The 16,198-nt window shown below is 41.8% G+C and overlaps 1 protein-coding gene across 1 annotated transcript in view; it reads right to left on the bottom strand.

The window, feature by feature from the left end:
- ROBO1 (roundabout guidance receptor 1) overlaps window positions 1–13,774 on the bottom strand; it is a 312,664-nt gene extending 298,890 nt beyond the window's left edge. The window contains exon 1 of the mRNA XM_082054528.1: window positions 13,268–13,774. Coding sequence (XP_081910654.1) covers window positions 13,268–13,322 — 55 coding nt within the window. The 5' untranslated portion in view covers window positions 13,323–13,774. The remainder of the gene's footprint in view (window positions 1–13,267) is intronic.
- Window positions 13,775–16,198: the final 2,424 nt, after the last annotated feature.

Genomic DNA, 16,198 nt, shown 5'->3' with positions numbered 1-16,198 from the left:
AGTTTTATTAGGGCTTTATCTCAACAAGTTCTTCAAATTATTTAATAACATATGAGGAAATCTACAATAATACATTAATGTTAAAAGTTAAGCTGTAATAGTTTAAAATAATCATCATTTAGTTTATCATTATCACTTAGTTTAAAGCCATTATCCTTTCACTTTACATTTAGAAGATGAACAGCCTAAATAAAAGTTGTATTAGATTCAGTTTATTTAATGAGACTTCTAAATTGAAATAAAAAGTATGCAGTTTGAACTTTATGGCAAACAGCACAATCTTCACATTTTCTTCTCTGTACCACATGAGCTACTTGCTCACTAGACATAAATGGGTAGAAAACAAGAGTTTCTTTGTTTGCGTACATTAACTTAAAGCTGTAAAACTCATTCAGCCAAACTTTCACCTTTAAACCTTCACCTGACTTGTAACAACATTTGTAGCCTCTAAAATTACACTGCATGCACCCAGACGGAGTTAATCACCCTTCACTTTTGAATGCGTGGAATAATGATCTACCACTTAAACTTGAGCCCTTAAAAGCCTGAAGAAAAATATGTGCCTATCTGTGCCTTACATCAGCAGCGAAATCACAAAACTCTACCTAGCATTGCCCAGTTAAAAAGGAAAACAAAACAAGACATCCAATTTGTAGCTCATAAAAGTTGAAAAGTCTCCTCAGAGATGAAATTCATGCTTCTCAGCACATGCTATTGATCAGACACCTGGTCATTTTAAGAAAAAAGGCTAAATACAGAGTGGGTGCACTGGCTTTTCTCTGTAATGTAAAACTTTTTTTGGAAAAAAAATTGAAAATAAGATTTGGAAATAGCATGTTCTAAAAGCTGATGAGCTTGTTATCATCTAAAATGGCTGGCACCATTCTTTAATCAAGTGATCTGTGATCAACACTTTGTTTAGAATAGATTATGGCTCCCTTCAAATATCATGCTAGTAAGAGCCAGACTCTATTCATTTTCAAACCTGAGCAACAGCAATAGTTGAGTATTTTTGCTACCTAAAAAAAAAAAAAAAAACCAAAAACAAAAAACAAACCACAAAACAACAAAACAAAACAGGAAAAAAACCCACAAAACACAGAACTATCTAATACCCTTAGATCTATGTACTATACCTTCTCTCACAATCCCAGCTAAATGCCACGTGGAAAAGGATATTATACAGCACAGGAAAATTCAAAGCCAAAAATGCTTTGAAAAAGCTATTAGACACACAAAACAAACAAATCAAACACAGCAGATAAAAATGAGAAGCTAAAACAAAACCAATTCAGGTGTTGAGGAAGCAGGGGAATGACTGGCCACTCCAGGAAAAACACCAACAGCACCAACACACAATAAATCCAACCTTGACAAAAATGGATCCTAAATTGTAGAATTTGATTAGCCTTGAAACTTTCCTCCCTTTAAGTTTAGAAGTGACATTATTAATCACTTCTTTTTCCCCACTATTAAGCTTTTCTATGTAGTATCACATAGTGGAAAAATGACACACAAGCCTTTGCAAGACGAGCTAAAAATTGAAATCAGTAGTTAAGCTTTCTTTGAATTCAAGGGGCTGAGGATTCATCCATGTTTGGGGTATTTTGGTTTGTTTGTTTGGTTGGTTGGTTGTTGTTGTTGTTTTTTTTACCTCAGGCCACAAAAGAAATGAGTTGCTGTTTCTCTTTCATTTATGCTAAAAAAGAACAGGGAGCTATTTTTATTCTCTCTTTATTACTGATTTAAAAATAAAAGAATCCTCTTTTAAAAACAAGTTTTAACAAGTACGTTACAGTCTGCACATATAATGCATTGGGTGGAGTCAAGCCCTCAGAAATGGTGAACAGAGCCAATAATGGACTTGTCGCCAACACCCTGCAATTTCATGACTGCTAAAACAAAAACAAATGCCACATTCAGTTCACTGCAAAAAAAAAAAAAAAAAAAAAAAAAAAAAAAAAAAGATTAATTAACTTGATGTGGCTTTTTATTTGACCTGTGTAAGGTGAGTAAAATAAAATTTAATTTCATGAGATTAAAAATGATCAGCTGCAAGCCTACAGGAATTATGATGAAATGACCAAGTTAAATTACTAACTCTGTTTAATTCTAATTATTGCTGGACTGTAGGTCACCACGAATTTTTAGCGGTGAGGTTGTTGCTTTCCCTCCTGCAATACAGTAACAGGCAAACAAAATGTAAATGTTTTCCTGTGAACTGATGTAAAATAAAATGTAAATTCCTGTTAAAGATGGTAATATGAATCCTGAAGACATGACAATCTGAATGCAGACCTTCGTCTTTTTGGAATAATAACACTTGACATCATTGACATTTAAGTGGTGAATTCCTCCCTGTGTTCCCCCCACCCCCCCAAAAAAAACAACAAAAAAAAACCCACAAAAACAACAACAACAACAAAAAACTACAAAAACAACAACAAAAAAACCCCACAAAAACAACAACAAAAAAACCCACAAAAACAACAACAAAAAAACCCACAAAAAACAAACAAACAAACAAAAACAAACACCACACAACAAAAACAAAACCACATAGTTATCAGTTCAAAATCAAGTGTCCGCAGTATCAATAATACTTATAGTCACAGGAAAAATAAGACCAAAGCCGCCAAACTTCCTAGTTTGCCTGTCCCAGAAAAGGCAGGGAAAAAAAAAAAATCCCAATCTGATATGGAGTATTGGGAGGGGGAGTGAGCAGGCAGGAAATAGTCTCATTCCACATTATGGTAATGGCTACCACATAAATGTATGGATAGGAAAGAAGCAATCATTTAGCTTTAAAAAAATCTTACTGCCTTGCTTTCTGCTGGACACACCACTTGCTCCCCTCGTCCCACTCCCAGCCCCCCTCCCTCCCCCAAAATCAATTTTAAAGAAAACTAAGACAGACACTAAACAAGCAGGAATCTTGACAAATCCAGAAGCCAAAAAATGTTGTGAGCAGAGATTTTTCAGCTATGCGGTTTAGGGAACTTCAGCTCCTAGCTGATAGAGATTAAAGCTGAAATCTATTTTAGTATTTGCAGTGATAAACCTCAGAGGGATAATACGTTATTCTAGAAGGACCTAGCTCCCTTTTATTTTCTACCTCTATATATTTACTGCAGAAAGGTCAACCATTTTAAGCAACAGCATCATAAATGATGTCCCTGTTTGTTTCTTTTTGCAGTTCTAAGAAAATGAACATTTGAACACACACTTCACTGGTTTCTCTATTCCTTCCGCGAAAAACTTGGAAGTAAACAGAAGTGTATTTATATCAGTACTATAATCCTCCTGCAGAATGACAGCCTCTGAACATTTCGAACATTATCCTTGATATGATACCAAGCTACATTACCATTCATCACCTCAGTAACTGCCAGAATCATGCTTGAGAAAAGTTAAAATAAGTACTCTGCATGCCTCTAATCTTGTTTCTCTTTATAAATTTCAATATTTTGCCTTCCCTACAGGCAACACAGATTAACACTCACAAATGAAAGAGAAAAATGAAATAATTATTTTCTCATGTTTTCTAAGAAGCAAAGTACTCACCAGCAGCAAAATTCCAACCTGCACACACCTTCCCATTTCAAGGCTCTGATTGCTGCATACACGTTTAAAAAACGTTCCTCAGAACAATCATTCAAAAGTTCATTTCTTAGTTTCTAAACTTAAAAGCAGCATGTAGCAGATTTCTCCTTGTATTAAGAGGCAGGAAAGACTTTCTTCCACCTTCTGTATTCAATAGGTAAACAGAAGTAATAGTCCCTTCTATTGGGACTGCATTGGATCTAGTTTTAAATTATTCCTTTTGATTTTTAAGGGCTGTATAACTTAAGCAATGAGTCTCATTAATCACAACTGAATGATTTAACCCAGCCATTCAGTTCCAGATGCCACTTAGTGCTAGAGATATGCTAATTCCTTCCAAGCTTTACGTCCTTTTGCAGTCGAAACCATAATTTTCCGTGTTGAGGGAGACAGGGTTTTACTCCTTGCATGAGGCCTCCTGCCAATCAATTTTATGCCTTAGCAGGGACACAGCACAAGTTCCATTCCATGGTTACATCAGACACCTTTTTGTTAAACCCCTTGTTATATACACACCCTCTCTCCTACTTCTTGCTGCTGCAGCATCATACTCCCAAACTCTGCTCTCTACAATGACAACCCCCAATTTGTGTAGCAAAAAGTCAAATAATATATTATACTACCCTAACCCTGTTTTTTTCTCCTTGTTTCCTCACACTACTTTATTTTATTTTTTTTTTCTCCTTTATCACCTCCTACCATGAAACACTTGGATTGTGAAGTATCTGCCAACTGATGTACCCAGGGCATCAGCTATATTCCAAAACCAGAAAGTTGCACTGACGGAGTTGTTTGGCAAGTGGGAGGTGAGGAGGGGGAAACATTCAAAATTTGCAAATCCCAGTTCTGAAGCCAACTAGCATCCAAGACATCCCAGCAGAAAGACAGAGCAAGTGCTGACTTTAATACCAGGTGCCAAGAGGTTCTGATAGAAGAAAAAGAGTGGTGACTTTGCTCAATGTTTGATCCAAAAATCCATATTTCATGACCCTGTGTTATGCACTCACCACATAAATACAGGCATAACCTATTTCTGGATTTTGAGGGTTGCTATCCTTATCTTGGGGTTACATGCTTGGGCTTATTTGGCCAAGATGAGATGTCTATGTTGAAAAGTCTGCTTGAGTGATGTTAGCGAAATGCACTACAAAAGTGACAAGCCAAGAAGATTCTAAAAGAATACATACTCAAACACATATTTTATTGGCTACTTATCCTACACAGAGCTACAGATGCATATGCAAATTCAAAGGTATACAGCTTTTTTCCAGTTAATTGGCTCTTAATGAAATGTTCACCACAATCTCCATTTTCAGATGAGCTTAGTACTCACAATGGTGCATAAGAGATAAAGGTGAACACTTTAAGCACTCTAATTTAAATATTAGAATCAAGCATTTAAAAAAAAAAAATCTGAGTTTTAGTGTTTACTGAAAATCAAGTCACTCTTTAAAGCATGTCCATCTGGTCACTATCAAAAATCCATTTCTTTCCCATTTCACCTATTTCCAAAAGAAATGGAAGTTTGTCCTGTGCATATCTTTAGCCCTACATTATACCCTTGGCCATATATTATATCCTAATCTCCAAGATGGTAAACTGTTAATATCCACTATGCTACTGTAGGAGCAAATAGTAAAGTCTTCTATATATGAATTTAAAACCATGAACTGCTTTAGATATCTAATCTTCAACGTAAAGGCAGTTATGCAATTCGATAAGGGTGATATAACTCAGAATGTAAAATAAATATCTTGCCTGGGGATATGCAAATTTTGGAATGCACAAATATGCTAGCCAAGCAAGTTTTAATACAATTCTAGCACAAAACCGTTCAACAGTACTAAAGAAATCACAACTCTGATTTATGTACAAGACAGTTAAAGGCACAAAAGACAAAGACTACAAAACTGAGTAACATCAAAAGTATACAGACTATACAGTTCTCTCACATGGCGGTCACAGACTTCAGATTTCATTGGTTGGAAACCAGCCCTTGCTATACCCTGCACTCCATGTTTCAGAAGACAGATTGTTCCAGAATTGAGCTTATGCAACTGCTAATTTACTATGCAAGATGAAGGAAATAAATTATTAAGATTTTACATTGAGAGCTCAGCACAGGCTTGTCAGCTGTACAGATCTTTAATCTACAGTAAGGGATGTTGATATTATTTTAATCATTCACTATATTAGCCTTAGACTTAAGGTAATGTAACATCATATTGAGCAAATACTTGCCAAAAGAAAAGGGTAGCTTGAATAATTTTGCATATCTGACTAGGCATTTCTTCAAAGAAAGTATATGCATTGCAGAACTGCAAGCAGTCCAGAAAACACACTTGTTTTCTAATTGAAAAAGAATATTTGTACCATTACAATATTATAGTCAACTAGTAATTACGGTCTAAGCTGCATTTATAGTAAGTTATATTTCAATCAAATGCTCTATTAATTCAATTTACAGTGATTTACTTAAACGTAAATAAATATAAGCATCTAACATGTACCAGACAGCCCTATGCCTCTCTAAAGGTATAAAGTCTGGTGGCAGAAAACAAGAGGTGAATTGGAGTACATTGTGGAATTTACCCCTACCACCAGTCAACAAACCCACCAAGATATCCTCCTCTTGTTTAGGTACGGAATCCAATTGTTTGGTATGGAATTTCTTTGAAAGCCAAGTAAGAAAGAAATCTTCAGCCACATATTTCACACTTTGTGAAAGCATATATGCTAATACAAGCATTAAATATGCCACTATTCTGGCTGAGAAGATGAATATCTAAGATGCCCTTATAAAAACCTGATGTTTATGTACTAGCTGTATAGACTTTATATAAAAAAACCCCTTAAGATAAAAAACAAATGTGTTAAAATGAACGTTAAAAAAACGCTATTGTGGTACTCAAAATCCATGCAGTGAACAGCTACATCAGGTGAAGAGAACGCCCAAGTTACACTATCAGGGCCTTCACTCCTGCAGCACCACATTGAGATAATTTCACTAAAAACTAGATGGAAATGTGTTCAAGTTCTGTGTAGTTGTTTGGACAGTGGTGCTGAAAGCAACTGCGTGTAAGCTTGAGGACCTGAAATGCAGTTTTACACAAAAACGTAAACTGGTTTTCTAAACTTTTAGAATATGCTGATCCTTTATTTTTATCTACAAGCTTATTCTCTGCTGGTTAACAGTAGATCCTCCTTCCAACTTTTCCAAGTTTCTGTTTCTGGAAAACACAATTAACATTACTTCCTCCTAAAAAAAGTGAAGGCAAAATGTTTTTTGTACCCCTTCTCAGCAAAGAGTTCACCTCCTTTTGGTAAGGCCACCTTAATGATATACTATTCAATAAACGATTCTGTCCTCAGCAGAGGAGAAATGATTTATCTGTTCATCTTCCCCTTAAGTGCAGCTGCTCAGATGAGAAGTAGGCCTAAATTAAAAGACTGGCCTGTCAACACTCACAAACCTGATTATTGTCAATTTATCTATTTTGTTTTCCACAGTCATACACAGACACACACATACAAACAGCAGTCTTGGTAGGAAGCTTTCCTAAGCTTCAGAACAGGGAGACATGAAAGCCATCAAGTCTCAGAGAACCCTAAAAGAGTTCTCAATATATGACAGTATTTAACTTCCAGTTGTTCATATACTCCTTCACTTTCCCCACTACAAACAGTTTCCTCATTCTATTTTCAAAAGACATGCACAGAAATAGAATTTCCTTTCCTCAAGCCTCTATTCATTGTTTTATTGAAGTGTAGGACACTTTCACTACTACTTATTCCTGGAGTATCCATTTCAGGTAAATTAGATGAGAATAAGTAGTTGCCTACCTCTCCCCTGGCTGACTTTGTGCTGTTGTTTTACCACCAATTAAAGCATATGGGCTTCTCATCTGAGAGGCTTACTCTCATACCTCTTATCACTTTTGTTGGTAAATCTGGAAAAATGCACAATTATTCTAATGAAGTCATTGTGTCAACTAACAAAGGAATTCTGGCATCCAGAATTAAAATCACCACCATCTTATTTCAAAAAAAACTTACCATCACTTCCAAGGAAAGGTAACTTCCAGTACCTGGCCTAAGTCTTACAGTACTGTGATTATTAACTCTTTAAAAACAGAAAACCCAAAACCATAATACAACAATGGAATAAAAGAACTCTGCACATATGACTGAAAACTGAAGTCATTATCAGCTTCCCAGCTGCTGATCTTTTTCATCTATTAAGATTTTCCACAGTACCAAGTCTGAACCATGCAAACTCAATGTAACTGGCTGCCATCTATGGCCCGTGTCTGCAGACCAATATATTCTCATAAGACATTTTCTTTCTCCACATAAAATCCCCTTCTACCCACACACTGATTTAAGGCTGACATAATAATTGGCCAAGAGGCATCAGCATACGTGTGAAACACACTGTTCAACAGTCATATTAGGACCTGTGTAGGTAATCCTGAAGAAGGTATAAAGAGAAGGTATGAACTAGTAAATTATCTGCCCTTAAAAGCACCTCTAGCTTTCAAGATAACTAAAAAGAATATGTCTTCGTAGCTCCACTCTCACCTCTTGGTCAGGCTTCTAGTCACTAACAGGAAAATACTCTTATTTCCCCTGTTTACACAATTTATTGGACTTAAAATACACCTCGGTCACTACTTCAGTTATTTCACTATTTACTTCACAATTTTATGAAGAGGCACTTAGGTGAAAAGTTAAGGAAGGTTATCGCTACAAAATGACATTATATAGCAAAATACACAAATAAAATGTGTCAGAACCTCAGCATATAAAAGTCTTAAGTGTCGTTTAGTTTGCTTGGAAAGAGCAAGGTTCCTACCAATTTCCTGACTGCAAAATAAACCTCAAAATATTAACAACTATTGACAACAAAAAGCCTTATTTCTAACCAAGTACACAAAAAACTTCAATAAATTCACAACAACTTATATATCAACAAAGCTGATCATCACTATGAAAGAGCCATATTTTGAAGAAGAATCTAAAACAAGTACCATGCCACTAAGGCAATTGACCGTTATTCACAAAACACATTGAATGATGACAAAAATAATAAATTGTACAAGTTGAGCAAGTGACTGGACTTGCTAGCCCCAGTACATTATTAAATTAATTAGACAAAGCTATGTCCTAATGAGACATAATATTAGACTTGTTTAGGATTGTGAAACAAGACTCTTCCAGTTATTTAAGAAAATTAAGTGCCAAACAAAAAAAAAAAAATATTATTTGGGAACAAGGGAGTAGGTTCTCAGATTAATTACAACAGTAGGTTTCTCATCTTGAATGTCTAAATATTTTCTCTCTCTACTTCTTACAAAAACAAGATTGGTTTTGATCCGCCACTGGACCTCTTTGGTCATCACTTCTAAAGCATTTAATATAAAAACATCATTTGGCATGAATATCACACATTAATAATTAACATTAAACAATGTTGTTACTTAAGTGTCACTAGTTTCTGATATTTGTAATGGTCCATCCATCTTTCTACATACAATCAGAACATTTGGCCTAAAGACTTCGGGCAGGAGATTCAGGAGTATCCTTCACATAAATTCATGTTTTGTAATAAAATCTTATAGACAGGACATAGTAATGCTCCGAAATTCAGTACCCTGAACATTACAGATGATCCCTACTAATGAAAACACTGCTGCTTCAGGACAATGGTATGGGACTACATAACACAGAAGCAAGAAAACATTTGACAACCAAAACCGACTGTGGTGAGCAAAAGTCAGTTTGAGTTTTCTTTCTGTTTCTCTTTCTGTCTTAAACAGGTATCCAAATCAATTGCTAAACTATAGGAAAAAGTGTCTCTTCTGGTCAAAAGGTACCAAAACCACACTAATGCAAATTTAAAAAAAAAAAAGAAGTTTGATGTCCACAGATACTATCAGTACTCACGAGGTTAAGAGGTTTTGAATCAGACAAACACCTGAATACTTGGAGAATATTCCATCATGAGTAAGGAATTATCAATTTTATACCATGCAGTTATTTTTTTTCTAGTTAGAAGTCCTGAAAAACACAATGCAAACATGGCCAGCTGCTTCAATAGTAAGCAGCTGACTCATCTTTCTTAAACAGTCTTACAATAACATTACTTAAACAGCACACAACACACTAGGGGTAGGTGAAAAAGGCTGGTTTTTGTTTTCTTGAGTGACTTACTTGCTCTACAGAATAAGCACTTAGGCATTTATAATAATTTCAATTACTATGTAATATTTTTATTACTATTAGAGAATATGGAAAAAAGAGCAGAAACATTTCCTGAAATATTATAATGCCACTTCACGAAGGGAAGCTTCTCTCTTTAAGTACAAACTTATGAGACAAACAAACTGCATCAAAGACATGGCTGATTAATTTACTCATATAGGTAGGCTAGCCAACTGGAAAGGACTTCGGGGACATTCCATGGACACCATTAAACTATTAACTGTCAGAACATAACTCTGCCATGAAGGAATACAAGACACAATTTTGCCCTCCACTGGCTAGAACTATCACTGGAAACCACGCCTGCCTCATTGCTATCAGAGCCGCCTCTTTTGTACAGCATGAGAAGCCCTCACGAGCAAATGTACCGATGCCATTTGAAGTACAGCGATTAGCATAGGATATCAGAGACAGGAGAGGGGGAAAACATGTTGGCCAGGTGGTAATCAGCTATGCAATGAAATACCTCACTGAAATAAAGATTTCTGCAGAAAAACCAAATGCTAACATATTTAGCCTTGAGAATTGCTACAGCATTAAACACACATGTGGAAAAACAGAACCTTGACACTCTTATTCCCAAGCACAAGCGTTCTGCATCTTACTCCCCAGATAACTGAAAGCTTTTATTTTTCCAAGCATATTAATTTGATGCTGCTGTTTCTTGGGGGGGGAGAGGTGTAGAAATGGAAACTCTATGGATTATGAAAAATGCTTCCAAATGAAGTAAAAGGGCAGAATGCAGGTAGACACTCAAGAAAACAAGGAAAACCAGAAAAATACCCCTTAAAGCATCTTTTATTCTTATCTTTATGCAAAGCAGCATTGAAATTACACTGGAAGAATAATAGAGGAAAGCTGCTACATTCCAATGTTCAAAATTATTCAAATTTAAATGTATTCAACACTTATTAATCACAGGCTTAGATGAAAGAAGGTACTTCAGAGGATTGCACAGAGGCAACACCAGGGTAAAAATTAGGGGTTTTAAATTCTAAGTGGTTTACCAATTACTGTTTTAACAAACAGTAACCCACTTACCTTTCTATTATTAAGATTTTCCTCCTCCCTATCCCCCAATTGTTTCCCAGCTCTCAGTAGAAGTTTCTAACATCCCATTTACAGTGTGGCCACACAAACTGTTGATTCAATATTTGGTGTAAGTGAGGGAAGTGAAAATCTTCAGTGGAAGAGGAAGGAAAGGATCAATCAACTTGCAAGCAGTTCAGCTGTCAGTAGAACTCAAAGGATTTCAGCGTGGAAACTGCTGTAGATGACTCCTGTCCTTCCTTCTGCACTGCAGCCATCTGCCCTCAGACTTCATCCTGCCAAAGGTTTCTGGCATGTCCATTGTTCTAGATGCAAGACTGACTATTTGATTATACTCTAGCTAAGGGGAGAAAGAAACGCCTCTGGTGAGGGAGTTGGAACAAAGTTATCCTCTGGTGTTTGTCTCTTTGTTACTGAGTCTGCTTACATGGCAAAAGTAAAAACCTCCATAAAAATTGATGGTTTGTTTTGGTTTTTTTTTTCTTCCTCTCCAACAACTCAGCTGGAATCAACATTATTAAAGAGAACATCCCCATCCTGAGGGGAAAGGGATTTAAAAAAAAGTCAAAAACCAAAAAAACCTTACATCCATCTTACTCTATTAAGCATTTATGTGAGAAATAGATAAGGGGGGAAAAAAAAAGAAAAAAAGACACTAACAAAATAAAACCAAACAGTTTCTTAACTTGGAGTTTAAGATACGCCAGTACATCTCTGAGTTACAGAGTACATTGTCTGTGAAGTCAACTTTTCCATGGTAGGGACAATAGTCATGGAAGATTTACAAAGGCTCTGCCCCATTCCATTTGTTTCTTCCATTAGATGAAGGCAGCAATTCAGAGAAAAGCAAGCTAGTGATGGCATGACTGACGTGGTCAAAAGTGAACAAGGCTACTCTTTTTTTTTTTTTTTTTAAAAAAAAAGAGAGATACAAAGCTTTTCGTATTCAAAGCCACAAGAAGCAAACATAATACCCAACAGCAAAAATTTAATAGTTAAATTTATGATATAATCTAGACATAGACATAAGTTATTGCATTTGGTGGCATAATTAAGATTTAAAGCTTCAGGCAGTGTACTTAAGTGTTTCAAAAACTTCATTCATTCATTTACTGACCAGGTGTCTCATGCTACCATAACTTTAATGACTCAAAAGGGTCCTCAGCAAACTTATAAAAATCAATTAAGGAGGAAAAGTTAGCACCCAAACTAACCTTACATATAACGCAAGGTTTTACTGCGTTTACGCGTAGCTTAAATTATGACAAAAGGCATTGTTGAGAATGGGAAGGCATACTGCAGGCTGACAAATCTGGCCTTCTAAGAGCAGCAGGAAGCTTATGCAGAAGCAAAACCCAAAACCTCCAGCACCTTCAGGACCGCTCCGGTACCCGGGCTGGGCGCCATCACCCCGAAGCAGAAGACTGCACACCTCTTCTGAAGTCATTAATACGCAGCCCTTTATCGCATTCCTCGACACCACGATTTGACAGGGTGCTCACACAAGGCAAAATCTGCTATCAACAATCCCCTATTAGCGCGACCCTATCTCTCATCCACAGGCATGATAAGATGCCCCAACGCGCATAAGCCCCGCGCAAACAGTGACTAATGACCATTAATCCCCCTCCGATCTCCTCAGCGATCTCTCCCGCTCCCATTTATCACACCGGCGCTTCACTTCGCACACGTGGGTAAACTTTAACCGCCAAGGTGAAGCAAAATCCGTCCACAAGCCGCCCCTGCCCGCCCCGCCCCCGCGCTCCCCAACCGGGGCGGGTGCGCGGGGTTAACCCCTTCACGCGTGGGCCCGGGATCCCCCCGCGAACCCCCGGGCGGTGGCGAGGGGGCAAACGGCGGTTAACGGACCGCCCGGGGGAGGGTGCGCAGTACCTGCGGCCTCTCCCCTGGCGCTGTATACGTGGGGAGCCGCGGCCGAGCGGAAGGCGCAGCCCACCTCCCGCGGGAGGAGGGGGTCACTGCCTGCCGTCCCTCGTTACCGGCCGTGGCTGCATCAAACGACCCTCGGGAGCTGCCGGCGGCGGAGGGGGTGCCGCGCCCGCCCGCAGCCCTGGGGCCGCACCCGGCGCCGCGCACTGCCCAGCCCCGGTCCCCGCGCCCAGCCCCGGGCAGCTCTCGCCCGCGGAGGAGCCGCGACCGGCGGCAGCTCCCGACACCGCGCCCGGGGCAAACGTGGTCTCGGCGCCCGGCCGGTGGAAGCCAAGCTTGGTTTCCGAGGAAAGCAGGGGGGCGGGAGGCGCGGAGAGGCCGGCTAGCGCATCGCCCTCCGCCACCAAAGCGCGACCACCGCCGCGGCCTCGCATCTGACTCGCCTACATGTGGTGGTTACCTGAGGTGAGACATATGAATCCAAAGAGGTAAAAGTGAGCAAACTCCGCGATCATTGTCCTCGGGTGGCGCCTGCAAGCAGTCTCATGCCAGAAGAGCGGGGGTAAAGACGAAAAGCCCCCAGTTGTAATTCCACAGAAGCTTAACGTAAGCGAGGTTTCCTAATCCCGCCGGACTCCCAGGGTGAGCCCCCTCCCGGGAGGGCGCTGTCAGGTCCGCGGGGTTCCAGCAGCACGCCAGCTCCCGCCGGCCTCCCCTCTCCTGGCCCGGGCTCTCCTAAGCGGCGCCTTGACACTTCCCAGGACCATCCAAAGCGACAGGACAAAACAAAAGATCCTCGAGTTCCCGCAGCCGAGATCCGCCGCCTCCCGATCACAACTTGCTGCTCCGCTCCGAGACTTTGTTCTGGATACCCGAGACGAGCCAGTAACGGAACGCAGCCGGGACGGGGTGCAGACCGGCCACCGCCGCCCTCCGCGGAGGCGAGAGACGGGCAGGGAAGCGGTCTCGGCAAAGTGCCCCGCCAAGTCACTGGGCAGCCGGCGCGGGCGAAAGGCGGGCGGCGGCGCGGGGCGAGCGGCGGGCAGAGCGCGGCGGCGGAGCGGTGGCAGCCCCCGCTCCCATCACGGGGGAAGGAGGCGGGCGAGTCGGGGGCCGCGGCGGAGCCCGGCCGCAGTCAGGCGGGGCGGCGGGCAGGGGAACCCCGGCGGCAGCCCCTCGCCCTGCACAGCATCGCCGCCGCCCCCTGCACGCGGGAATCCCAAACTCGCCCCTTCTCCAGCGCCGGAGGAGGGCACAGGAGGGGCGAGGAAAGAAAGAAAGAAAGGAAGAACAGACGGAGAGGGCGAGCAAAACTTCCCCGGGCCAACGCCCCCAGGCACCCACCCCACCCGCCCGCCCTCGGTGCAGCAGCAGCGGCGGGAGGAGAAGGAGGAGCGGCTCCTCGCCTTCCCCCGCCGCCGGGGCAGGGGTGCACGAGTCGGGCGGGGCCAAGCCCGCCGCGCCTGAACTTTCTGGTATCACGTCGAGCCGCCCGCGGCCGCCGTGGGCTTCCCCTTTCCCTTCCCCCTCCCGGCCGCCTCCGCCTCCTCTCCGCGATGCTGCCGCCGCGGCAGGTCTGGTGCCGCCTCAGGACACCTTAAAGGAGCCGCACCTACACGGCCCCCGCACGCCCGGCGCGGCCCAGCCCGGCGGATCCCGCCCCGCGCGGAGCTGGCACCGCCTCCCCGCCCCCTCCCCCCGCCGGCGGAGGTAACGCGCGGGCCGGCTGCCGCCCCTCCCGCCACCGGCCGTATCCCGGGGCACAGCATAGACCTCGCTGCCACGGTTTAGGGCCGGGGTGGAGGGCAGAGGCCCCGGTCGGAGCTGGGGGAAGCATCTGCCACAGAAAAGGGCCGATTCCCACTCTGAAAACAAGCAATCAGGAAAACCCCAACTCGGGTCTCCAGAACCCTAAGCCCCAGGTGGAAAAGTGCATGACACGTGCAGAGGCCCCTCTCGGGGTTACTGACCATTTGGGTCACGGTTACCGGGCCATTGCGCACTGTTAGGCACCCGCTCAACGCCATGGCATGGCCACTGCGGGCCCATGGCAGGTAGGGCAGCAGCCCACCTTTTCCCTCACAGTTCGCCGGTTTTCCTTCCCTCTGCTGTAACGATCCATGGCACTCGCAGGTGGCATTGCAGGCAAGTACAGTGTTGTCTGGCATTCCTGGTGGAGCGAGGAGACTGTGGTTTGCCAGATGATTCCTGGTGCCTGCGGCCTGGCCATGCTTCAGCTATGTGCAAAACCCACCTGGGACAAGCATCCTCAAATCCTCGCTCCCTCAGCAGAACACATGGACAAATGCTGAGGTACATAAGCACGAGGTACTCTAACAGTTAACTCCACATGGTCATGATCACCGAATCACAGAATGGTTGGGGTTGGAAGGGATCTAGTCCAACTCACCTGCTAAAGCAGGTTCACCCAGAGCAGATCACACAGGAAGGTGCCCAGGTGGGTTTTGAATGTCTCCAGAGAAGGAGACTCCACAACCTCTCTGGGCAGCCTGCTTCAGTGCTCTGGCACCCTCAAAGTAAAGAAGTTTTTCCTCATATTCAGACGGCACCTCCTATGCCTCAGTCTGTGATAGCTTTATCTTGTGCTATGAAAGGTAGTGGTAGGGCAAGAAAGCTTAACATCGCAGTTGAAAGGGTAGGTGTACCTGCAAGAAAGATTGCTGCCCGACAAGTCAGGTGTATGGCAGCTCTACCACCTCACAGCAAAAGCTCCAGCTGTTCCTAGGTTTGATTCATTAGGTTATGAGTATTGAAGGAAGTGTAAAAAGAAATTTCATTTCCATGAAGCATGTTGAATATATTAACCCCATTGCAAGTGAGCCTTTTCTTGCAGTGGGATAATAAAATGCCAGAGAAAGAACCTTCTTTTACTTTCTTTCGCAGGATTTACATGCACGCCATATTGTTATCAGCTAAACAGGTTTGGATGCTCTCAGCCACCATCTATAGAAACACACGCTAGCACACCACTAGATTTGCTCCATTCCGCCTCCCTCAGGGTGGCGTAGGGCAAACTCTGTCTAAAAGTTCAACAACAGAATGGTCCTGTGAGTTGGACGAAATCTATTTTAGTCCGCTTTTATGCAAGATCAGTAAAGACAAACTGTCAAATAATGTAAAGCAAAATTGGTTCACATTGGAAGTTCCTGGTTACATATATCCACTGTATACAGACCAGCAGCAAACAAACTGTCAAGATTTTCCACTAAAACTGATGAGAATAGATCAAACATTAGAACATTGAAAAGTCAGAAAAATAATCTATTGTTTTAACACCAACTGGACATTAACATTCAGAGAGAAAAAGAAATTAGTGTCCTACTTCAAACACATTTAGAAAACATTCATAACTGTGGAATCAATAACAGTG

The sequence above is a fragment of the Streptopelia decaocto genome, assembly GCF_964273445.1.
Source record: "Streptopelia decaocto genome assembly, chromosome: 1".
Classification (NCBI taxonomy): Eukaryota; Metazoa; Chordata; class Aves; order Columbiformes; family Columbidae; genus Streptopelia; species Streptopelia decaocto.
This window is presented reverse-complemented; position numbering and strand designations above follow the sequence as displayed.